Source organism: Rissa tridactyla, chromosome W (assembly GCF_028500815.1).
Source record: "Rissa tridactyla isolate bRisTri1 chromosome W, bRisTri1.patW.cur.20221130, whole genome shotgun sequence".
Lineage (NCBI taxonomy): Eukaryota > Metazoa > Chordata > Aves > Charadriiformes > Laridae > Rissa > Rissa tridactyla.
The window spans coordinates 26,055,156-26,080,755 of NC_071496.1; the positions used below are offsets into that span (position 1 = coordinate 26,055,156).

The 25,600-nt window shown below is 41.7% G+C and overlaps 1 protein-coding gene across 1 annotated transcript in view; it reads right to left on the reverse strand.

Annotated features, from left to right (window-relative positions):
* The window catches only part of LOC128902049 (protein fem-1 homolog C-like), a 28,705-nt gene extending 18,740 nt beyond the window's left edge, over positions 1-9,965 (reverse strand). Inside the window, exon 1 of the mRNA XM_054184375.1 lies at positions 9,422-9,965. Coding sequence (XP_054040350.1) covers positions 9,422-9,965 — 544 coding nt within the window. The remainder of the gene's footprint in view (positions 1-9,421) is intronic.
* Between the last annotated feature and the right edge of the window lie 15,635 nt (positions 9,966-25,600).

Consider the following 25,600-nt stretch of genomic DNA (forward strand, 5'->3'; position numbering starts at 1 on the left):
AAAATTAGTCTTTTGGCTAGCAGATGTATCTGTTGACAACTGAAGGGAGACAGAGGTAGTAAAGACCATCAGTGAAACCCAGGAATATCATCTCGATGAGAAAGAGACCATATTCCAAGCAACTCAGCAATGGAAAGAGTTACAAGCCACATTCAGAAAAAAAATAATAATCTGACTTTCAAGCAATTATTTTTGGAAAAAGAGTCCTTATTCCCTGTGCCATTATGTACACACCATCCTGGCTATCAGAGCTTGTGTACTTTATCTATAGTTTAACTTCTTAATTGCAGAAAGGAAGGGAATGAACCTCCATTATTAGAGAAGGTCTGATGGAGAAGGGATAAAGCATAATGCAAAGTGTCAAAACATGCATTGCAATTTCTCAAAGTGCAAGATCCAAGTATTCTGTCTTGAGTCAAGACTAGAGGTGTAACATCCCTTTAAAACAGCTTGCATGCAGAATATCTCTGTTGTGGAAATTAAATTAATTTTAAATAGAAAATCCAATTCCAACAAATACAGCCCTGGGTAGATCACCAAACCAGCCCAATTCCATAATTTTGAGGCCCAGCAAAGACTGCTATCATTTGAATTACAAGAGCAAGCATCTCCCCAGCTCCCACACAAACACTAACTAGCCACAAGAGGACTGCAGAAAAACACATCGGCAAAACACTGATCAAGATTCCACAAGTCTATTAATACTGTAAGGGAGCACTGTCCTTTAACTACAGATCATTGGCAGGCTTCACGATGCAGCAGAATAGAAAACTGCATGCAGCCAAAATGCAGAATGCTATATTGACTTGCCTAATTGATCTCAAAATACTAGTTTCATAAATTGAAAGGGCAGTTTCATGATCCTTATTCATTAGCAATCCTAGTACTACCTACATTAAGAATGTTCAGAGTTGCTATGAATAACAACAAACAGTTTGGAAGGGATATTAAGCATGTTTCAGGATTTCAGCTGGACCTTTTCTTGAAAAGCAAGATGAAATGGGGGTAATCTGCTGTAGTGATCCTGACAGGGAGACCACTGTACATCAAGGAGTTAATTAACAGTTAATAACAGTTAACCTGAGTAGGCCCAGGCCTGTGCTGCGTTGCAGAGCACAGCATGGTCTTCAGGCTTGTGTTGTGCTGCGCAGATTCCTTGGCTGCAGGATAAACTCAGCCAGCTCATTATAACAGAGGAGCCTGAAGGCAGCTCCCACTTGGTACTGGCGATTATGCCACCTGTGTGCCCTTGCCTTTATCTAAAAGTGCAGCAAGAAGTTCTCGTGATAATATCCTTTCTGTTTGGCAATAGAAATAATGAATAGAGTTGTTTTCTTTTAAGAAAAATCCTATAATAGCTCAAATGACCACAGTGGGGTAATCCTTTCTACAGATGGGGTCCGCACAGTGTGCTGTATATGGATCAGAGTCCTGTTCAATGCTGTACAACTCAGGGTCCCAGCATCTAAAGGGATGTAAAATAATCTATATTATTGTCTCTTACAGATGGACCAGTGCCTCTTGATGCAAAACATCTGCCTAATATAGATTACATGCTTATAGTCAGGTAGGTAATTTCCTCTGAATCTTCAGATATCAATTGTCATCAGAGGCAAGACAGTCAGGCTTGATTTAGTATTATACTGTGATAAGCAGCCTCTGTTAAAGCAAGATGATGTCGCATTTTTCTCTTGAAAATGCTTACCATCTCATCACTAGAGTTTTATACCTGAGTGACCTAAAATTATTTGAATTGAATTATGCAAGTATAAAACTGAAGTCATGTTGTTTATTCATTATCTCTACACTGTGTTGTTGTCTGCTTAAAAGTAACCAATGAGTGTTTGTCAGTCAAATACTCTCTGACCAGGTTCTTTTAGATATTCCATACAAGGAGGATTTAATGATTCAATGCTAAATTTAGTTATGTGAGGATATTTGATGTTACATGGGATTTTGATTTAGAAAAGTGATACAGCAATATACTGAAGTCACAACATAAGCACAATATAGCAATTGTGATATACAGTTGGATCACAATACAAACTTGATTCCTAATACCAGTCTCTATATGCACACCATCATGATGCTGGGTCTCCCCAGTTGCTGGGAAGGAATATGTGGGTTGAAGCCAGCTCAAGCCCATTGCTTTCTGCAAAGTTCATTTTGTTGGTTGTTTGATTTTTATACTCTACATTGGGCTGAGACACATATACCCTTCCCCCATGTTGTCTGTCTGGCTCAGGAAGATAATAATTTCTATTGATTATTTTAGGAAGGCCATTTACATAACCAGTTGACCCACTCAACTGATACAGTCTTTTATCTACAACAAAGGCCACTTTCTGGTTCCCTTGGTGTTGAGATAAGTTCAGCTTCCTTTACATAGCTGTGGTCTCCCCCGACATCCTTTTCTGAGCTTCATGAGCATGTCATCCTTGCCTATCTTCTCTGAGCCTTCTTCCATTGTAGGGGTTCATTGATCAGTCACAGTGTTTAAACATAAAAGATTGATTTTTAATAATATTTTAATTTATCTACAGAATGACAGCTGTTTCAGTACTGCAGTTGCTGTTCAACAGTTTCAGTTTCAGAAGTGGAAAATGAAAGCTGAACAAGCTAAGAAAGTTGAATTCATAAGAACAGCAAAAAAACCCTAAAAACCCAGTAACTTGAAACATTTCATTATAAGTGTATTTCCATGCTGTTCTGGAGGTAATGTAACTCAAAGTTCAAGGTAAGAATTCATGGTAATTAGACTTTTAGGCTAAAATTTCATTTTCAGGAGTTCAAGTAGATTGCTGTGGTCATTATACTAATTCAGGATAGGCTCATGAGCTCTAAAATGGCCTGTTGTTCAAACTACCAGCATTTGGACTTCATCAGTCTTGTTCTTTAGTATGCTGTTGCTCAAATAGATGCACAAAAATTAAGGTTCTTGTGGCATAATTGAGTTCTGTTTTCCTGCTCAGCTGTACTTACCTTCAAAGGACCTAAAGCCCTTAAGATTTAGATCAACAAAAGGAAAATTGCAGTATTATTACAACAGCTTCCTCAAAGAAGATTGAGCTTGTACTGGTTTGGGCTGGGATAAAGTTAAAGTTCTTCATAGTAGCTTGTACGGTTCTATGTTTTGGATTTGTGATGAAAACAGTCATGTTTTAGCTATTGCTGACCAGTGCTTACACAGAGTCAAGGCCTTTTCTGCTTCTCTCACTGCCCTGTCAGCAAGTAGGCTGGGGGTGCACAAGAAGTTGGGAGGGGACACAGCTGGGACAGCTGACCCCAACTGACCAAAGGGTCATACCATACCATCTGATGTCACACTCAGCAATAAAAGCTGGGGGAAGAAGAAGGAAGGGAGGGATGTTCAGAGTTATGGCATTTGTCTTCCCAAGTCACTGTTATGCGTGATGAAGCCCTGCTTTCCTGTAAATGATTAAACATCTGCCTGCCAATGGGAAGTAGTGAATGAATTCCTTGTTTTGCTTGCATGTGCAGCTTTTGCTTTATCTATTAAACTGTCTTTATCTCAACCCACTCTCTTTTACCCTTCCAATTATTTTCCCCATCCAACTGTGGGGGAGTGAGCGAGCGGCTGTGTGGTGTTTAGCTGTCTACTGGGGTTAAACCACAACAGTCCTTCATCTGCTACCTGGATGCAGGTAGCATTTTAACCACAGCAGCTTGTCCTGTAGTTTTTGTACTCTTAAGGCTTCTAGTGCACAGTGTGAGGAGACTTGGCAATTCTGGGCAGTGAATTCCGGTGGACAGCAAAACATTTAAACTATGAAGGCATCTCTGTACCATGTAGTGGATTGAACCATATAACAGCAATAGTCTGCTGCAGAACGCAAGCTGCTGATGAGAGTTTCATAGATTGTCAGTAATGCTGCTTAACATTGGGATTCCTACCTGATATTCCTGAACTGTGTGGCACCAGTGTCGTCCTACTGCTCTGATTTCTAACGTGGTGGTACCAAATTACAGAGATATACTCAAAACTGCATCATTTACAGTCCCTTTGCATCTGCTGTCCTGTAGGTCAAACCCTAAGGATACTGCCTAGTGAGAGAAAAAGCAAATATTATTCTGAATCACGTTTTAAAGCTTTTAAAAGAAGAACTTTAAAAAGAAGTAAAAGTTACCTATAAATCACTGTACTATACGTAAAGTATTGTCAGTAAGTAAGGTAGTAGCTGTAGTATATTGAGTTACTTTAATGCTAATGAACTTGAATTTTAATCTTTGGTTGCAGTAGTACTGTAACACTGAACATACTTCTTTGTGTTGGAGCTCCATCTATGTATGCAATTGCATTAATACAGCCTGTCTCCTTTGCTGTGTTTTCCAATGAAAATTCTTAGGAAGTTCCCTGATAGTTAGCATGCAAATAAGATTTCTGGCTGTTTCAATGTATGAACCATGTTATGAAAATTCCCTTCTCTAACTATTCTATCAGCCAGCTTTTATCGTATGTTAATATATATATTGGTTCACATTATACACTGTAATGTAATGAGGTAATAGAATTTTACTGAAGACTTTGGTATTGTTCATGCTTAAGTAAAACAAACTAAAGGACAGCCCAGCCCTGGAAATAAGGACTTTGCTTGGAAGCTTAGAGCTGTCCATGAAGGATAAAGGATATCCCTGGACAACCAAGATAACACCAGCATCCTAGCCCCTCTAACACGTCTTTGAAACCCACCCAGCATCATCTGGCATCATAGCTAAGTAACTATAGCAAGACTGATTCCAGGGACATCTGGATCAATAGACAAGCAGCAAGAATTCTGCAAAAAATAATAGTTGCTTTGCAAAATTTTACTATGATCAGTAATGGGTAGCGTGTGTGTTAGTGATTAGTGAAATCATGTTGTACCTGAACGTTTGAAGAGTATAAGAAACCTGTGTAAAACCACATTTGGGGTGCCCCCGTTTGGCTGGGACACCTCATGTGCATGAATAAATATTTAGCCTTGTAATTCTATACTTTACATCCTGACCTCTCTCTTCATTCGGCATGGGCCAGTTGTGAATTTTCATGGCAAGGGCATTGGGGCTCTCTCCTGGTTTGAGGTAGAACAGAACCAACTTTCTATTCAGTAATTTTACTTCTTAGCTAGGCCTTTTCTAACTCTCTGAAATTAACAGCATATTGTGCAGAAAACAGTTCGTTCTCAGAGTGATAAGACCTATGTTTATAGTTAATGCCAAGGAATGGTGTGCAGAGAGGCTCTTGCTTATACTTATTGCTGTAACAACCAAGGTCAGCTAATTTCGTTATTTGCCCCGTTCGAGGGCCGTAAACAGAAAAGCATAGAGGGGTTGTACCTGTAGGGAGGAGCGGAAAGGACAGGTGACCCAAAATTGACCAACAGGGTATTCCATCCCATCTGGCCCATGCTCAGTATAAAAGCTGAGGGATCAAAGGGTCAGTCTCTTTTCTCCAATGGCCGACATCCGAGGAGGACCCTGTCTGTTTGCCTTTGATCCCAATCCATGTGTTCCTGACTCCAGCTATGGAATCCAGTTCCCATCCGTTGCTGAGTCCAGTCTGGGACTTCCCCAGTGCCTGCTGGTGACATCATCCTGGGAGCTTGATACGGTTTTGTATATATTGTATCTATTTCATTATTTTCTTTTTATTATTAATATTTCATTAAAGTAGTTTAGTTCCTTCTAAACTCGTAAATCTCTTTATCTCTCCTCCTCCTCTCATTGGAGCGAGAGGTGGGGGAGAGCATCTGTCTTCAGTCATTGGCCAGTCCGGCCCAAACCACGACAGAATCAAGACTCAGAAATTATATCCTAGCTGTACTTTTGCATTTCCACAACTCTCCTTCCAACATATCTGCATTCTGAATTTTAGTAGTCCAACACAGTTGCCGGATTTTGTCTGTATTTTAGAAACAGGACTTAATCACAGAATCACAGAATCTTCAGAGTTGGAAGGGACCTCTAGAGATCATCTAGTCCAACTCCCCTGCTAGAGCAGGATTGCCTAGAGCACATTACTCAGGACTGCATCCAGGCGAGTCTTGAAAGTCTCCAGAGAAGGGGACTCCACAACCTCCCTGGGCAGCCTGTTCCAGTGCTCTGTCACCCTCACCATAAAGAAGTTTTTCCGTGTATTTGAACGGAACTTCCTATGTTCCAACTTGTGCCCATTGCCCCTTGTCCTGTCACTGGAAACCATTGAAAAGAGTCTGGCACCATCCTCCTTCAACTCACCCTTTAGATACTTGTATGCCATAATAATCACATGTTTTTAAACTACTCTTATACCCCTGCCTCAATTGTCATCCTGGCTTTTAGATCTCTGTGAACTTACCTATTTTGTCATCTCCAAGTATTTGGATGTTTCCCTGGAACTCTCAACACTTGAAAACATACTTACACGTTTTTCCCAGCTCTACAATTCTCCCCTTTTTTTAAAATGTGAATAAAGTCCTATGTTACAATAAGAAAATCTACTGGAAAAGTCTAAGTTCGAGTAATTTTACCCTCTCATTCTTTCCCTGGTTTCAAGAATACCTGGAAGAGAACCTCTAGTAATCTCCCATAACAGCATTTTTCTAAACATAGTAAAATTACATTAGTTTTGGTCTTATAAGAAGCTTTATATTTTAAAAAGCAGCAAAATTGACAGTAGCTAAAGTTTTTGTATCTTTCACAGAAAAGTAGGCTTCTCCATTAATGGCCCAGAAAGGGGTCTTGTTTAGATACAAGGATAGCAACGACTTTAACTACTCGAGCAGAGCACTCTAAATTGTCTTCATCTCCGTACAACAAGCACCCCTACTCTCTGTCAAGAGAGTTGTTAGACAACAGGGAGGAGTAGAAACTGAAAGCAATAGACAGAGACTTCGAGGTGTAATACGACAATGTAGAATGAATCCTATTGGAAACATTAATTTTTAAATTAATAGCTAGTGAACATTCTTGCAAAACAAAGTTCAGAAGGTTAGTTGTTGAGCCTCAGCCACTGCAACACCCATACTGTTGTAATATTTAAGGCTACCAGTTTTGCTCAGTTCTTCTGCCTTTCCACAGCTGACTTTCAGGGTTTATAGCACTTTTTTTCTTCCTTTAGCTTGTCATTGCTTATTAAATAACTTCAGAGACCAGACTGCTTCATGATGCCAAAAAAGTATGCTCATGTCATATCGGAGAGGAGCATTTGTTTCCAAACACAAAAAGGCAGTCCATACTTGACCAACAGATATGTACACACATGCATTTGTGCACACTGTAGTCCAAAAAATAAAATCAATTTTTATGAGCTAAAACATATCCAATCCAACTTTTTTATTTTTAAAAAATAAGGTTCAGTTAATACCTTAGGAAGTTTTGTTCATGTGCCTAATTTGTAAGTCACACAAACTGAAGGAAGCAGAGAGAGGAAGGAATGAAGATAATAAAAAAAACTGAGAGCAGCGAGAAAATCCTCAGGAGTGCACAGCTGCCATTCAGTCATTTAAACGATAAATAAAAATAAAATTAATGCACTAGTAAAGTGAATAATAAGGATGAGTAAATTAAAGCCTACTCCACTGACACAAAGATGAGGAATAAGAGATCCATAGATTTTTTTTCCTGTTGCATCAGATATTTAGCAGCTCTGCTCTGTTCATACCTACCATATTGTTATAGAAGAAATTTAATTAACTACATTCCTCTCTCTGAATAGTCTCGTTTAGCATTAGCAGCTAAAGTAGTTGGAAGCCTTAAGCCACAAGAACTGACCGAGAGTAAACTTTTTTATAAAACTAATGCTGCTAACAAAGAACTAGCTGAATCCAGCAGATATGAGCAGAATGAAGAAGATAAGGACCAGGGAGACAATTCCAAGGGAATGAAGTAACTTCAGAAGAAGGACAGCCCAGCAGCAGTGAAAACTAATAAGAAATCAAGAGACCACAGACCAGAATTAAGTGATTGGACTTGGCGATTGGGTGATACAGGTATAATTGAGAGGCATGAATTGGGGTAGGGGTACCTCCTCTGGAGGCACCCAGCTCAATCTGTAATCTAAGAACTAATAAAAAACTAATTGGAAACCTTCACTTGGATTTTGTGTTCTCAGCAGGATCGTAGGGTCGGACCCTGTTACAGTGGCTGACGTGTGTAAATCCATAACATATATAAAGGGGTGAGTTTTAAACTAAAAATAACGTATATTTTATATTTAACTTGTTATTCCGAGAACCCAGTCTAGAAACATGACATTTTTATCCTATCACAAGTCCATGATTCATAGGCAACCTTAAAATCTTATGAAGAAAGATTTATTTTGCTCTGACCACCTCTATGACAAATGTTTTGTTTAGCTTGCTTTATATTAAACCCATGTAACTCCATGACTTGCAGAAAAAAAAGGCATGTTTAACTGAACAGCTTTTTCAAAGAGATTACTCTCATATTTGGCATTTAACAATATTGTGCAGTAAGCTAGGCACTACAGGTTTTTCTGTCAAAATATACTTGAAGTATATTATACTGTTAACATTTTAATTAGCCAGGAAAGGGCAACTCAAGTATCATGCTACAGAAAGATTTAGTAGCAGATTTATTATTAATAAACATATATAAAATAAACAAGCTGCTGAGACACAATCCTGGCTCAATGAGCTAAAAAGTTAACCATAACCTGCTTTTTAGGCCAATATCATATTCACATACAAGTTTGAGATGTAACAAAAGCCAGCAATTAGAATAAGAGGTCCACATAAGAGATCACAGCAAAAAGGACGTAAGTCTTCACTTTGAACAATGTGTCAGGATAGCTGTAAACAGAGGCAAACAGATGTCCTTCATGATCTGTGCACCACTGGAAGTCTTTCTGTTGTGATCACAGTCACACGAAGCTTCATTTCCTTAATTCTAAAAAACATTATTGTTTACTAACATTGAAAAAAAGGTCCAAAAGTATTCAAGAATTTGAGGGAGAGGAGGAGCAAAGAGCAAAGTGATTATTTGTTTCCAATGTAGAAAAGAATTCTTCTCCTTTATGAATCTTTCCCTATTCTAGTCTTAGTGGCACAGGTGAATTTTATGTACAATGTATTTGGTTTGTTAAGAAACAGTATGAAAAACATACTAAATTTTACACAATATATGCTCATATATTTATTACTACACAAACCTGCTACAAATAGGAGTTCTCAGCAAAAGTCAATTAGCTTTTTGCACATGCAAAGTCTTTAGATTAAAACGTATCAATTTAGAATTACATTTTATAGCCAGTATTAAATGAGTATGCTGAAAAAACTTGTAAAAACATAGCTAATTACACTTCATCTCTTACTGGAAAAAACATTCACATTATGAGACTAGAGGAATATTTTTGGATGTCAGAACACATGAGTAACTTCACCTCTATTTACTATAAGGAAAAATGAAATTATGAACTTACCTTTAACACTTTTTCTGTTAACATCAGCTCCTTTTTCAAGTAAATACTGAGCAATTTCTTTGTGGCCTTTGTAACATGAGATCATCAAGCATGTATGCCCATGACGGTTTGATACTTCCAAGTCTGCTTTGTGCTCCACAAGATATTTTACTATTTCCAGGTGACCATCAAAACAGGCAGCTCTAAGTGGAGTTGAATTTGTTAGAGTTGTGTTGTTGACAGATGCACCATGATCTAACAGACACTGAACCACCTTCAAGTGGCCAGCGGCTGATGCTGCCCATAATGGCGGAGCTCCCTCAATGGTCTCACCATCAAAATTAACTGAACCACCAATTTCTATAGAAGCAGAGCAATAGTCCAACAAGTATTCCACCATGTCAATGTGCCCATAACGCGCTGCCATCAGAAGTGGTGTGGCACCATTGGTTTTTTCTGACATTAGTAAGGCCACCTCTTCTCTGGTTTTGCTTGCCAGTAACTTGGAAAGGAGCCGTAGCTTGCCATCACGAGCTGCATTAAACACTGCTGTCTTTAGATCCATTTAGTCTGTACCTCTATCTCTTGAAGGATACACACTTGCCTTTTTCAGAGTCACAAACAAAAGCTTATTAGAAACACACAGCCCAAACAGAGCATTCCCAACTTTTTCCTCAGATCAGGCAGTTGGGACAACATGGAGACTCTGAACAAGGTCCTGACAAAGCACAGGCTGCACTTGATAACTCTGCAAAAGAAAAGAAATCTGAATGTTTTTACCTTCTGCTTCTCAAATAAGTATATACATTTACGTTTTTCTACAGCTATAGTCAAACAAACCACTGGTTGTGGTGCACCACCATCCAGCTGCCTTCCATGGGACTTCCCTGGACTGCACGGTGCCCCTTAAGGAAAGATGTTGAGCAGGAAGCTGGATCCTTAGATTTAGTATCAGACACCGCCAAAACCCTGAACTTGCCCTTCCACCACAACCACCTTCAAATCTCCTTCAAGACCACACTATATTTGCCTCCCACCCCAAAGCTGCCTACTCCCCCAGGATTACCCCCGATGCCTCCCTTCAGATCGCCTCCCTCTTTTTCACCCCTAGTCCAACAACCACCGCCCCCCACCTCTGAGCAACCCATACCACCCCAAGGTCCCCCAAAACCCCTTCCCAGCTCCCTCAGAGCCGCTCCCCACACGACCGCTATGACAGGGTGGCCTCCACCGCCTGCCCATAGCCGGAGAGGCGGCAGCAGCACCACCGCTGCTGCCTACAGGGAATTTATCGGTGAGGAAGGACCCAAGGATGTGGGCTACCTTCCCAGGACGCCACCGGCTCTCTCCCGCCGAAGCCACCCTCACAGCAAAGTGCCTGCCACCTCCCGCACTCTGTCCAGCTCCTCTATAACAGACTAGTCCCCACAGCGACTACCCTCCACCACCAACCCTGCAACCGGGCACAGCGGAACCTACCAAGCATATCCCGGCCGCCGCCAGGCCCAATGAGAAACACGCCTGAGCGCCGCCAGCCACTCGGAGCAAGGCGAGAGGTGGGACTACGCCGCCGCTCAAGCTACACTGAGAGCGGGCCGGTGCTGGCGGGCGATGGCGGTGCGATAGCTGTCCGCTAGGGGGGGGCTTTTCCCCAGCCCGTGCCTTATTTTCCTTTAGAATAAAACAAAGGGCGGATCAGCGCTACAGCGGAGCGTGCACCGGCGGGGAGGGATGTCGCAAGGCTGAGGGGACAGCGGGGGCACACGGTACCGGGGCTTCCATGGAGAGCAGCAAAACGCCGCAGGGCTGCAGGAGGAAAACTCTCTCGGCCAGCCACGTGTGGATGTGCTCAGTAGCTCCGGGCAATAAACCCATCCCTTGCAGAGGGATGCAAAAACTCCCTAGTCTGGAGAAAAAGTGGGTGTTTCCTCCTCAGAAATAGATCGGTTTACTGCTGAATTGAAGGGGGTAATTAGATGCTCCTTCATTTAGTGGGAGAGGTGGCCATGAAGGCCTGCAGCCCCTAGGCAGACCTTCCATGCACACTCGTGATGTAGGCCAGGGTGAGGGGCTGATGTGGGGGATCCAATGCCTTGCTCTACCTGTGGGGAGGGATGGGACCCTGTCATGGTTTGGGCCGGACTGGCCAATGACTGAAGACAGATGCTCTCCCCCACCTCTCGCTCCAATGAGAGGAGGAGGAGAGATAAAGAGATTTACGAGTTTAGAAGGAACTAAACTACTTTAATGAAATATTAATAATAAAAAGAAAATAATGAAATAGATACAATATATACAAAACCGTATCAAGCTCCCAGGATGATGTCACCAGCAGGCACTGGGGAAGTCCCAGACTGGACTCAGCAACGGATGGGAACTGGATTCCATAGCTGGAGTCAGGAACACATGGATTGGGATCAAAGGCAAACAGACAGGGTCCTCCTCGGATGTCGGCCATTGGAGAAAAGAGACTGACCCTTTGATCCCTCAGCTTTTATACTGAGCATGGGCCAGATGGGATGGAATACCCTGTTGGTCAATTTTGGGTCACCTGTCCTTTCCGCTCCTCCCTACAGGTACAACCCCTCTATGCTTTTCTGTTTACGGCCCTCGAACGGGGCAAATAACGAAATTAGCTGACCTTGGTTGTTACAGCAATAAGTATAAGCAAGAGCCTCTCTGCACACCATTCCTTGGCATTAACTATAAACATAGGTCTTATCACTCTGAGAACGAACTGTTTTCTGCACAATATGCTGTTAATTTCAGAGAGTTAGAAAAGGCCTAGCTAAGAAGTAAAATTACTGAATAGAAAGTTGGTTCTGTTCTACCTCAAACCAGGAGAGAGCCCCAATGCCCTTGCCATGAAAATTCACAACTGGCCCATGCCGAATGAAGAGAGAGGTCAGGATGTAAAGTATAGAATTACAAGGCTAAATATTTATTCATGCACATGAGGTGTCCCAGCCAAACGGGGGCACCCCAAATGTGGTTTTACACAGGTTTCTTATACTCTTCAAACGTTCAGGTACAACATGATTTCACTAATCACTAACACACACGCTACCCATTACTGATCATAGTAAAATTTTGCAAAGCAACTATTATTTTTTGCAGAATTCTTGCTGCTTGTCTATTGATCCAGATGTCCCTGGAATCAGTCTTGCTATAGTTACTTAGCTATGATGCCAGATGATGCTGGGTGGGTTTCAAAGACATGTTAGAGGGGCTAGGATGCTGGTGTTATCTTGGTTGTCCAGGGATATCCTTTATCCTTCATGGACAGCTCTAAGCTTCCAAGCAAAGTCCTTATTTCCAGGGCTGGGCTGTCCTTTAGTTTGTTTTACTTAAGCATGAACAATACCAAAGTCTTCAGTAAAATTCTATTACCTCATTACATTACAGTGTATAATGTGAACCAATATATATATTAACATACGATAAAAGCTGGCTGATAGAATAGTTAGAGAAGGGAATTTTCATAACATGGTTCATACATTGAAACAGCCAGAAATCTTATTTGCATGCTAACTATCAGGGAACTTCCTAAGAATTTTCATTGGAAAACACAGCAAAGGAGACAGGCTGTATTAATGCAATTGCATACATAGATGGAGCTCCAACACAAAGAAGTATGTTCAGTGTTACAGTACTACTGCAACCAAAGATTAAAATTCAAGTTCATTAGCATTAAAGTAACTCAATATACTACAGCTACTACCTTACTTACTGACAATACTTTACGTATAGTACAGTGATTTATAGGTAACTTTTACTTCTTTTTAAAGTTCTTCTTTTAAAAGCTTTAAAACGTGATTCAGAATAATATTTGCTTTTTCTCTCACTAGGCAGTATCCTTAGGGTTTGACCTACAGGACAGCAGATGCAAAGGGACTGTAAATGATGCAGTTTTGAGTATATCTCTGTAATTTGGTACCACCACGTTAGAAATCAGAGCAGTAGGACGACACTGGTGCCACACAGTTCAGGAATATCAGGTAGGAATCCCAATGTTAAGCAGCATTACTGACAATCTATGAAACTCTCATCAGCAGCTTGCGTTCTGCAGCAGACTATTGCTGTTATATGGTTCAATCCACTACATGGTACAGAGATGCCTTCATAGTTTAAATGTTTTGCTGTCCACCGGAATTCACTGCCCAGAATTGCCAAGTCTCCTCACACTGTGCACTAGAAGCCTTAAGAGTACAAAAACTACAGGACAAGCTGCTGTGGTTAAAATGCTACCTGCATCCAGGTAGCAGATGAAGGACTGTTGTGGTTTAACCCCAGTAGACAGCTAAACACCACACAGCCGCTCGCTCACTCCCCCACAGTTGGATGGGGAAAATAATTGGAAGGGTAAAAGAGAGTGGGTTGAGATAAAGACAGTTTAATAGATAAAGCAAAAGCTGCACATGCAAGCAAAACAAGGAATTCATTCACTACTTCCCATTGGCAGGCAGATGTTTAATCATTTACAGGAAAGCAGGGCTTCATCACGCATAACAGTGACTTGGGAAGACAAATGCCATAACTCTGAACATCCCTCCCTTCCTTCTTCTTCCCCCAGCTTTTATTGCTGAGTGTGACATCAGATGGTATGGTATGACCCTTTGGTCAGTTGGGGTCAGCTGTCCCAGCTGTGTCCCCTCCCAACTTCTTGTGCACCCCCAGCCTACTTGCTGACAGGGCAGTGAGAGAAGCAGAAAAGGCCTTGACTCTGTGTAAGCACTGGTCAGCAATAGCTAAAACATGACTGTTTTCATCACAAATCCAAAACATAGAACCGTACAAGCTACTATGAAGAACTTTAACTTTATCCCAGCCCAAACCAGTACAAGCTCAATCTTCTTTGAGGAAGCTGTTGTAATAATACTGCAATTTTCCTTTTGTTGATCTAAATCTTAAGGGCTTTAGGTCCTTTGAAGGTAAGTACAGCTGAGCAGGAAAACAGAACTCAATTATGCCACAAGAACCTTAATTTTTGTGCATCTATTTGAGCAACAGCATACTAAAGAACAAGACTGATGAAGTCCAAATGCTGGTAGTTTGAACAACAGGCCATTTTAGAGCTCATGAGCCTATCCTGAATTAGTATAATGACCACAGCAATCTACTTGAACTCCTGAAAATGAAATTTTAGCCTAAAAGTCTAATTACCATGAATTCTTACCTTGAACTTTGAGTTACATTACCTCCAGAACAGCATGGAAATACACTTATAATGAAATGTTTCAAGTTACTGGGTTTTTAGGGTTTTTTTGCTGTTCTTATGAATTCAACTTTCTTAGCTTGTTCAGCTTTCATTTTCCACTTCTGAAACTGAAACTGTTGAACAGCAACTGCAGTACTGAAACAGCTGTCATTCTGTAGATAAATTAAAATATTATTAAAAATCAATCTTTTATGTTTAAACACTGTGACTGATCAATGAACCCCTACAATGGAAGAAGGCTCAGAGAAGATAGGCAAGGATGACATGCTCATGAAGCTCAGAAAAGGATGTCGGGGGAGACCACAGCTATGTAAAGGAAGCTGAACTTATCTCAACACCAAGGGAACCAGAAAGTGGCCTTTGTTGTAGATAAAAGACTGTATCAGTTGAGTGGGTCAACTGGTTATGTAAATGGCCTTCCTAAAATAATCAATAGAAATTATTATCTTCCTGAGCCAGACAGACAACATGGGGGAAGGGTATATGTGTCTCAGCCCAATGTAGAGTATAAAAATCAAACAACCAACAAAATGAACTTTGCAGAAAGCAATGGGCTTGAGCTGGCTTCAACCCACATATTCCTTCCCAGCAACTGGGGAGACCCAGCATCATGATGGTGTGCATATAGAGACTGGTATTAGGAATCAAGTTTGTATTGTGATCCAACTGTATATCACAATTGCTATATTGTGCTTATGTTGTGACTTCAGTATATTGCTGTATCACTTTTCTAAATCAAAATCCCATGTAACATCAAATATCCTCACATAACTAAATTTAGCATTGAATCATTAAATCCTCCTTGTATGGAATATCTAAAAGAACCTGGTCAGAGAGTATTTGACTGACAAACACTCATTGGTTACTTTTAAGCAGACAACAACACAGTGTAGAGATAATGAATAAACAACATGACTTCAGTTTTATACTTGCATAATTCAATTCAAATAATTTTAGGTCACTCAGGTATAAAACTCTAGTGATGAGATGGTAAGCATTTTCAAGAGAAAAATGCGACATCATCTTGCTTTAACAGAGGCTGCTTATCACAGTATAATACTAAATCAAGCCTGACTGTCTTGCCTCTGATGACAATTGATATCTGAAGATTCAGAGGAAATTACCTACCTGACTATAAGCATGTAATCTATATTAGGCAGATGTTTTGCATCAAGAGGCACTGGTCCATCTGTAAGAGACAATAATATAGATTATTTTACATCCCTTTAGATGCTGGGACCCTGAGTTGTACAGCATTGAACAGGACTCTGATCCATATACAGCACACTGTGCGGACCCCATCTGTAGAAAGGATTACCCCACTGTGGTCATTTGAGCTATTATAGGATTTTTCTTAAAAGAAAACAACTCTATTCATTATTTCTATTGCCAAACAGAAAGGATATTATCACGAGAACTTCTTGCTGCACTTTTAGATAAAGGCAAGGGCACACAGGTGGCATAATCGCCAGTACCAAGTGGGAGCTGCCTTCAGGCTCCTCTGTTATAATGAGCTGGCTGAGTTTATCCTGCAGCCAAGGAATCTGCGCAGCACAACACAAGCCTGAAGACCATGCTGTGCTCTGCAACGCAGCACAGGCCTGGGCCTACTCAGGTTAACTGTTATTAACTGTTAATTAACTCCTTGATGTACAGTGGTCTCCCTGTCAGGATCACTACAGCAGATTACCCCCATTTCATCTTGCTTTTCAAGAAAAGGTCCAGCTGAAATCCTGAAACATGCTTAATATCCCTTCCAAACTGTTTGTTGTTATTCATAGCAACTCTGAACATTCTTAATGTAGGTAGTACTAGGATTGCTAATGAATAAGGATCATGAAACTGCCCTTTCAATTTATGAAACTAGTATTTTGAGATCAATTAGGCAAGTCAATATAGCTTCACTGTTTCCTACCAATTTCTTTTTAATGTTTACCCCTATACCTTGTATGTTTCTCATTGAGGAGTTTAAGTCACACTTTATTAGCTTTCATTTAGGAAACACCTGAGGGAAACACCTCCAAACAGGTGACACAGTGGATAGCCCAGTTGAAGTGCCTCTATACCAATGCACACAGGTAACAAGCAGGAGGAGTTGGAAGCCACTGTGCAGCTAGAAAGTTATGAACTAATTGCTATCACTGAAACATGGTGGGAAAAATCACACAACTGGAGTGCTGCAATTGATGGCTATAAACTGTTCAGAAGTAAAAGAATGGATTGACTGCACAGAACTGTCTTTGAAAAATAGTGATGAACAAGTTGAGAGCTTATGGGTAAGCTGACAGAGGGTAGATTTAGATTGGACACAAGGAAGACATTTTTTATGATGAGGATGGTGAGACACTGAAACAGGTTGCCCAGAGAAGTTGTAGATGCCCCATCCCTGGAAGTATTCAAGATCAGGTTGGACTGGGCTTTGAACAACCTGATCTAGTGAAAGATGTCCCTGCCTGTAGCAGGGGCATTAGAACTAGATGATAAATATCATCTTCTGACCCAAACCATTATATGATTTGTCCAGCAGCTAGCAAAGCTGGCTGATCTGAGACTCAGTCACCACTCCAATACAAACATTAAACATATTGAGGTAATGGATGAAAGGACAGCAAAGTAAATGGTTTCAGTAAGTGAGATAAGTAAGAACAGATACAGGTTTAGAAGACTCTAGCACATGCACAGAAGATGAGGATTCACTTACCATTGGCTTGCTTTCTTTCATTTGCAAATGCCCAACTTCTCCCCTATTACCTCCATCAGTATTTGCTCAGGGTAAAAGCTTTTTGAGAAGGAAACCTGTTCCTACATTAGACTATTAGGAGCTTTCTGTGCTACTTTGAGCTACAAAAATAAAATGTATCATCAACAAACCCTTTGAATACTGGGAGGACTTCCCAATACAGGATGACAATGGCTAAGCGTAACTGTAGAAAGTACTGATAACTGTTGCTTAACTATTGCCCAAAAGGTATAAATGCTTACTATGTGCCAACCGGGTTATGCTAGCTTTGTGGATGAACCACCTAACACCCATCTCTGCGCAGAAATTCAATAAACAAATATTTCACCTCTGTGTGTATATATCGGCTCCTTGCACACCGGGTTAAAAGAACCCAGATTTGGGACAACGTTTTTGGAGACCCAGATGGGATGGCCATAAAGTCTTGCCCAGATCGTCTTGCTGCTCCCGACAGTGGAGAATCAGACTGGATAGAACTCTAGCATGCACCGACCTGTTGATTGGGAACTCATCTGGATCCAGATAAATTGGGTTATAATTTGAAAAATTGGAACAATGAATCCGATGATTCATGAGAAAATGAAAAGATATTGTAATCAATAGTGGCCAAATTATAAATTGGATGATACTGAATGGTGGCCAGAAAATGTATTGATAAGCTATAATACTATATTATGATTGATGTTATTTTGCCGCCAAATGGGAAAATGGGATGAAATACCTTATGTTGATGCATTTATGACTTTGTATAGAAAGCCTGATATTTAGAAAAAGTATAAGCTAATGAATGACTTGGTAATGTATGCGGCTTCTGAGAGAAAGGAAAGCGGTTGTTGCATGGGCTGTGGCAATAGAAAGACTGTAGGAGGAGATGAACAGAAAGCTGTACAACTTTTGGTACCCTCTGCCCCACCTGCCACTCCTGTTTCTCAGGCTTCTCATCCTCAGGACCAACCCTCTGCTCCCCTACCACCATATGGGGGAATGGCGGAGGAGGGGATGATAACTTTGGGAGGTAAAAATTTTAGCCCTGTTGTTGGTAGAACCAGGGGACAAACATTACCTGTTATACAGGCACCTTTACGGCAAGTGGTGGGACTTGAGGGCCAGCCAGTCTTTGTGCATGTCCCTTTTACAACTCCTCTGTACGCTCACTACCCCTGCCCACATCCTGGGCCCTCTTACCTGCTTCATGGGTCCCTACTCGCAGCTAGTCCAGCTTGATGCTCAGTAGCAAGCACGCATGCATTCACAGACTTGTCCCTAATACACTTCACATTCACAAGTTCCCCTGGGCATACCAGCACAGACCCCTACTGCCCACCTGATACCCCATCCCAGACCCGAGGCCCCCCTTCTCACTAGCTAGTTCAGCTTAAAGTTTGCTAGTGAATACACATGCATGCCCAATGCACACCAGGACCGGGGAAGATACAGATATTCAGCCACCCCAGCAGCCAGCACCAGGCACACATGGGCTATGACTCACAGTCTCACTCCAGCTGCTAGCACAGAGCCCCTCACTCATGCCAGTGCCCCCCAGTAGCTGGTTTTGGGAACACATACTGTTCCTGCCCCAGTGGCTGGAGGTAAAAGACCCTCACTCGCTCCAGTAGCTGGCACTGAGACCCCCTCACTCGCTCCAGTAGCTGACACCACAGGCCAGGGGCACCTACACCCTTGTTCTGACTCCAATAACTGGCACCTAGTCCACTCATGCCAATGTCCCCAGCAGCTGGCACTCTGGGCTTAAAGTCTGTAAGACCCTCCGCAAATCCAGAGACCTATGACTGTTCCAACTACTGACACTAGGACCCTCACTCGATCCAGTAGCTGACACCACAGGCCACAAGGTGCTTATACCTCTGGGTCTGACTCCAGTAGCTGTCACAGGTATAAGAAGATAAGAAGATAGCACAGACTGCAGTAATCAGGTGCAGGGCTCAGCCAGACAAGCGTACTGACTGTCCCCATTTTACGTGTGACTGGCCCCCTTTATACCCCTTTCTGTCTATTACTCCTTTGTTCTTCCTGGATTCCCTTCCCCTGCACATCTCCTCATGGGTTTGTACGGCTCTATCAATTCCCGCATCCCTCCCAGTCTTGGGTTCCCCTTGCTTTACAGTCTTATAAGTTGCAAAGTCCAAGTTGATCTTCCTGGAAGTACCGTCTGTAGTTTCTTGATAGCCCATCACTTAGTGTGAATGGCAAGGTTTGTGTCTCATCACTGCATCCCTTACCATTTGTTGGTAGGTTTGTGTCCCTGTATGTTCTTGTTTATGGCTGCCTCCTTTTTTTATTTTCCCTTGCTGCATTTTCCCTTACTCTGCTGTCAGTTCTTCCCTACTGGCACGCAAGAAAGTGGTATTTTGCACTGGCCTACTAATGTAAGGATACAAAGATGTGTTCTAGGCATTCTCCTTTCTGGTACCTTAGTCCCAGTGACAAGATGAAACACAGATATTTTAAGCTACTTGTTGGACTTGTCATCTATAATCAGAAATGTCAAACCATTACCCCCCTCTGTCCAACTCCATGACAGTTATTAATTTGTGGGCTGGATGCAATGCTCAATTAAATCAATAAAAAGACCTCAATTAACTTTTAAAAAAATTGGTTCAGAACCCATCTGTTTTATACACTTCCAGAATGGTCATCTTTTTAGTGTGTTTGGACAATGTCTCTAGCACTTAGTAGAAAGCAACATAACATTATGAAGGATTAACTGGTTCAGCAACAATTAAGCTAGCTCCTTAGGGAATGACATTTTATTGAAACATTTCAAGAGATCTTGATTGACAGGATAGTTTTTTAGCTCAAAGCTTTTCATGGTTTGAAAGGGAAATCTAAGCTGGGAAAAGAGTCCTCGAACAGGGTCCTGAAATCCTGGAATTTCAAAAGAAAGAATGTGAGGTTTATGTGCACAGGATCTTCACTGTGTTGTCTGTTTTGAACCAGGAGGTGCTGGTCCCTTATGATCCTGGTAAGAAAAGCACTTAGACACTGTAAGGTATCATTTAAAATGCTATTTATTAGAGGTAACACTATAAGAAGAGAATAGCATAGATAATCTTACATCTCTTTAGATGCTGGGAACCCTGAGTGGTGTCGCATCGAACAAGACTCTGACCCACATGCAACCATGCTAGATTATCACCTAGCACCCATCTCTGCAGAAATGATTTAAATAAATAATACTTCTGCTCTGTGTGTATATTGGCGTCTGCACACCAGGTAAACAACTCCGCTTTGGGACAACAGTTTTTGGTTGGGACAACACTACTATGAAGAAAATTAACTCCATCCCAGCCAAACCCAGTACAGTCTAGATTTATGTTTTTCTATTGATTACTTCCTTCAGGAAGACTAGGGCATACTCATTATTCTGACAAAAAATAGTTTCACATTTTTTATTACATTTTTGGAACTCTCAGTGTGGGAAAGTAACGGAAGATCGGCGAGGAGGATTGTAAACACGCTCAAGTGACTCATACATGGTGTGTTGGAAAACACATATATCACACTAATCGTTGTTTAGTCTTATGTGCTCAACAAGTAGAACATCCACACTTAGATAACGTAGGCCTGTGATGGACTTAGGAGCACCTTATCGAACATGACTGAGATTCCTACCCTGCTGTTGAAGAAGATCAAAGCACAGTGGAAAACTACACCTGCTTGAATCTCTGAAATACAGGCAAGAACAGCAGGTTTGGACACTCTTTCACTCACGCTCGCTAACAAGGACTCTCTTGCTATCAAGGTCTCTCTCGCTCCGCAGTACCTGCATCCCCTGCTTGCGTGCCTCTGCCCGGGTGCTACTTCTGAGATTTCCTGGGTCCACAAGGTATCGAGATTAAATTTGTTCTTTGCCTTTCATCTGTGGTTTTGTGGTTGTTCCTGTGTCCTGCCTGTGTTGGCTCATGCACTCAGGATCCTGTTTTTCACTGGCATATACCAATCAAACTTTTAATGAGTTGACAGTTAACATTTCTGTAGAATAGAAATAATCTATTTATGCAGTGGCTTTGCTAGCTACAGAGATTTCATGAACTGGTGTTTTCCCAGCTGCAAAACACAAAAGCATTCACAGATGATAACCAAATGGCATATGCTTAAGACATTTTATTGCCTAATTGATGTTTTTAAGAGCACTTTCCTGCTATATTTTTCCTTTTTATTTTTTATGACTGATCTTACATTTGATTTCTTTTTATTTGCTGAATAGAAATTAACAAGTAAAGGAGAACATTTCAAAACCTGAAAACAGTCCTCAGCATAAATTAGGGACAATTGTCCTCATAGTTCTACCTGCAATGACTTGAAAAAGTATTCTTTCCACAGCAATGCTTCCTAATCTTTTTTATCTTTGTCCTGCAATATCAGATGTTAGAGAAAAGAAGCATCCTCTTGAATTTCTTTGCATTTGCTTTTCTTTGATGACTGTCAACCCTTTCAAGGTTTCTGTTACTAAGATTAGCAAACTGATAACTGTTCAGGGATTGTGCTACATTAAGCATCAGTTTTCAGCAAGCAGTTTTATCAAGATGGCTCCACTCAGTGTATATAAGATACTGTTTGCTCAGTAGTTCACCAATTTCTGGATGGTGAATCCTTTCATTATTGTTTGCCACACATATTACTCATGAATTACTCAGAATCCTGAGGACTTCGTAGGAGATGCCCTAGAAATCACATTCAGAGGTATTTCAGGTGTCTGAGCAGAGCTAGGCTTGGTTAGTTCTGGCTCTTAAGCACTGGAGAGGCCAGGCATCAAGCTGTAAAGCTGGCATAAAGGTGAACCCTGGCTTTCAACTGAGTTGGGACCTCACTTCATTTCCTCTATGGGACAGATTCTAAGCCAGAATATGCTATAACACTTGGACGGCCTCTGTGTACTGTTTGTAAAATGGTAATCTAGATCCAGGAGAAACCAGCTAGGTAATTACATGGGGCTAAATCCTGAACTCTTCCTCATTCCTTATTTATCAGCTCAGTTTGGGACTGGAAGTGCTATAGCAAGTCCCTGACTTTCTGTGTTTTTCCTGAGCAAAGTTTTGAAGGTTTTGCCTTCAGTGGCACAAAACTAAAGCTCTCTATTTGCTGAGGAGAAAATTAGTTTAATTTACTGGCCTTCAGTTTATTTAGCAGGAATAATACATGGAATGAATAGTACAAATTCATATTCTCTTTTAATGGTGAGTGGGATGATGAACCTACAGTGGAGAAGAAAATTTGCTTGGATGTGGGGTGCTTCAGTATTTTTGCTTCTAGTATGAAATGCTTTGTCTGCAATTTCCACAGTGGTTAATTATTTGTTTCTCTTCCTTAAATCTGGAAAAGCTGTACATGCTCAGCACTTCTGAAGAACTTTTGGCTGGCTTTACACATGCCAGAGGGATCAGCTCTGGGCATGGCAATAGCCAGGTTCAAGGAATCAGCAAGCAGGTTTCTTACACTGATTTTAAAAGTACCGCTTCTGATGTCGAAAAGAGTTAAAAATCCACAAAACTGAGAAACTGTGATGTGATGGCCTACTCTGAAACCATGGCAACGGGAATGTAAAGTCACAGAATCACAGAATGGTTCTGGTTGGAACGCACAGCTTGGTGTCGTCGGCAAACTGGACATAAGCTATCACCAATCACCTCCTTATTTTCCATGTGCCTTAGCAGAGATTCCAGGAGGATCTGCTACATGATCTTGCCAGGTACAGAGGTGAGACTGACCGGTCTGTAGTTCCCTGGGTGATCTGTTTTTCCCTTTTTGAAAATGGGGGTTATGTTTCCCCTTTTTCTGTCAGCGGGAACTTCACCAGACTGCCATGACTTTTCAAATATAACGGAAAGCGGCTTAGCAACTTCATCTGCCAGCTCCCTCAGGACCCGTCGATGGATTTCATCCGGACCCATGGACTTATGCACCTTCAGGTTCCTCAGATGGTCCTGAACCTGATCTTCTCCTACAGTTGGTGGTTCTTCATTTTCATAGACCCTGCCTTTGCATCCTGCAACTTGGGTGGTGTGGTTGGAGCCCTTGCTGGTGAAGCCCTTGCTGGTGAATTATTTAGTCTTATCCTATTAAATCTATTTGTATTTCAACCCTCGTGTTTCCTTGCTTTCCCTGATTCCCCTTTCCGGGTGGGGAGGGGTCATCGGGTGATAGAATAATTCTCTAAATAACAATAAATTTTTGTGGGTTTTCTCAAACCATAACAGCCAGGTCTCTCAGCCTTTCCTCATAAGAGAGGTGCTGCAGTCCCTTGATCATCTTTGTAGCCCTCTGCTGGACTCTCTCCAGGAGTTCCCTGTCCTTCCTGAACTGAGGAACCCAGAACTGGACACAGTACTCCAGATGTGGCCTCACCAGGGCAGAGTAGAGGGGGAGGATGACCTCCCCCGACCTGCTGGCCACACTCTTTTTAATGCACCCCAGGACACCATTGGCCGCCTTGGCCACAAGGGCACACTGCTGCCTCATGGCAGCATGACTCCCAGGTCTCTCTCTACGGAGCTGCTTTCCAGCAGGTCAGCCCCCAACCTGTGTTGGCGTATGGGGTTATTCCTCCCTAGGTGCAGGACCCTACACTTCCTCTTGTTGAACTTCATTAGGTTCCTCTCTGCCCAACTCTCTAGCCTGTCCAGGTCTCGCTGTATGGCGGCACTCCCAGTTTTGTATCATCAGCAAACTTGCTGAGGGTACACTCTGTCCCCTCATCCAGGTCATTGATGAATATATTCATCAAGACCGGACCCAGTACTGACCCCTGGGGAACACAACTAGTTACAGGCCTCCAACTAGACTCTGTGCCCCTAATCACAACCCTCTGAGCTCTGCCATTCAGCCAGTTCTCAATCCACCTCCCTGTCCACTCATCTAGCCCACACTTCCTAAGCTTACCTATCAGGATGTTATGGGAGACTCTGTCAAAAGCTGTCCTGGTTTGAGGTAAAACAGAACCAATTTTCTGATTTGTAATTTTACTTTTTAGCTGGGCCTCTTCCAACTGACTAAAGTCTGAAATTAACAGCATATTGTTCAGAAACTGTTCACTCTCAGAGTGATGAGACCTGATTATACCAAGGAATGGTATGCACAGAGGCTCTTGCTTAGACTTATTGCTATAACAACCAAGGTCAGCTAATTTTGTTATTTGTCCCATTGGAGGGTCAGAAGCGGAAAAGTGTAGAGGGGTCACATCTGCAGGGAGGAGCGGACAGGACAGGTGACCCAAAATTGACCAATAGAGTATTCCATCCCATCTGCATCACGCTCAGTATAAAAGCTAAGGGGTCAAAGGGTCAACTCTCTTTCTTCAATGGCCGACGTCGGAGGAGGACCCTGTCTGTTCATCTGCTTTTGATCCCAATCTGAGCATTCCTGACTCCAGATCCAGAATCCAACTCTTGCCTGTTGCTGACTCCAGTCTGGGACTTTCCCTGTGCCTGCTGGTGACGCGATCGTCATCCTGGGAGCTGGATATGGCTTTGTATTTATTGTATACCTTTTTAAATTTTATTATTATTTATTATTTCATTATTTATTAATTTTTTCATTAGTTTGGTTCTCTTTCTAAACTTGTAAATCTCCTTATCTCTTCCTCTCTTCTCTTTGGAGGGGGGGGGAAGGGGCTATCTGTCAGTCTGATTGGCCAGTCCGTCCAAAACCGTGACAGATTTATTGGCACCCAACGTGGGGCTTCACTGTGGCACGACTAGAGCTCTGATAGATTGTTTGAATTACAGCTTTCTCAGAGATTAAAACAGACACCTCACATCATGTTGTTTTTAGACAAATTATTGTATCACTTCTTTATAGGGATTTCTTTAAAGTTAGTTGATATGGCACTGCTTAACCTGCCTTATGTGTTGTATAACTTACTTGCTCTTTGTGTCTGTATGTGGTGGTTCAAACGTGCTATTTTGCTGCTTTGTTTAATTCTGATCCATACTGTGGTTGAATGGATAGCTTCTTTACCTGCATACCTCGGGCATTACATAATGGATTCTGTCACTAATTATACTAATTACACTTTGAATTTTACCTTGGGAATGTTTACTTAGCCTGTTACTGTTCATGCCAAATTGTCACCATCAGAGCCAGGGGATGGATCCCCTTCGGATAGCGTGAATGACAGTTGCTTTCCTAAAATCATGTTTTTGGTGTTGATTTTCCTGAATGGGTTGCAGGCGTGGTTTCTCTTTAAATTTTGGTGCAGGAATAGGTGTAGTATGATATGCAC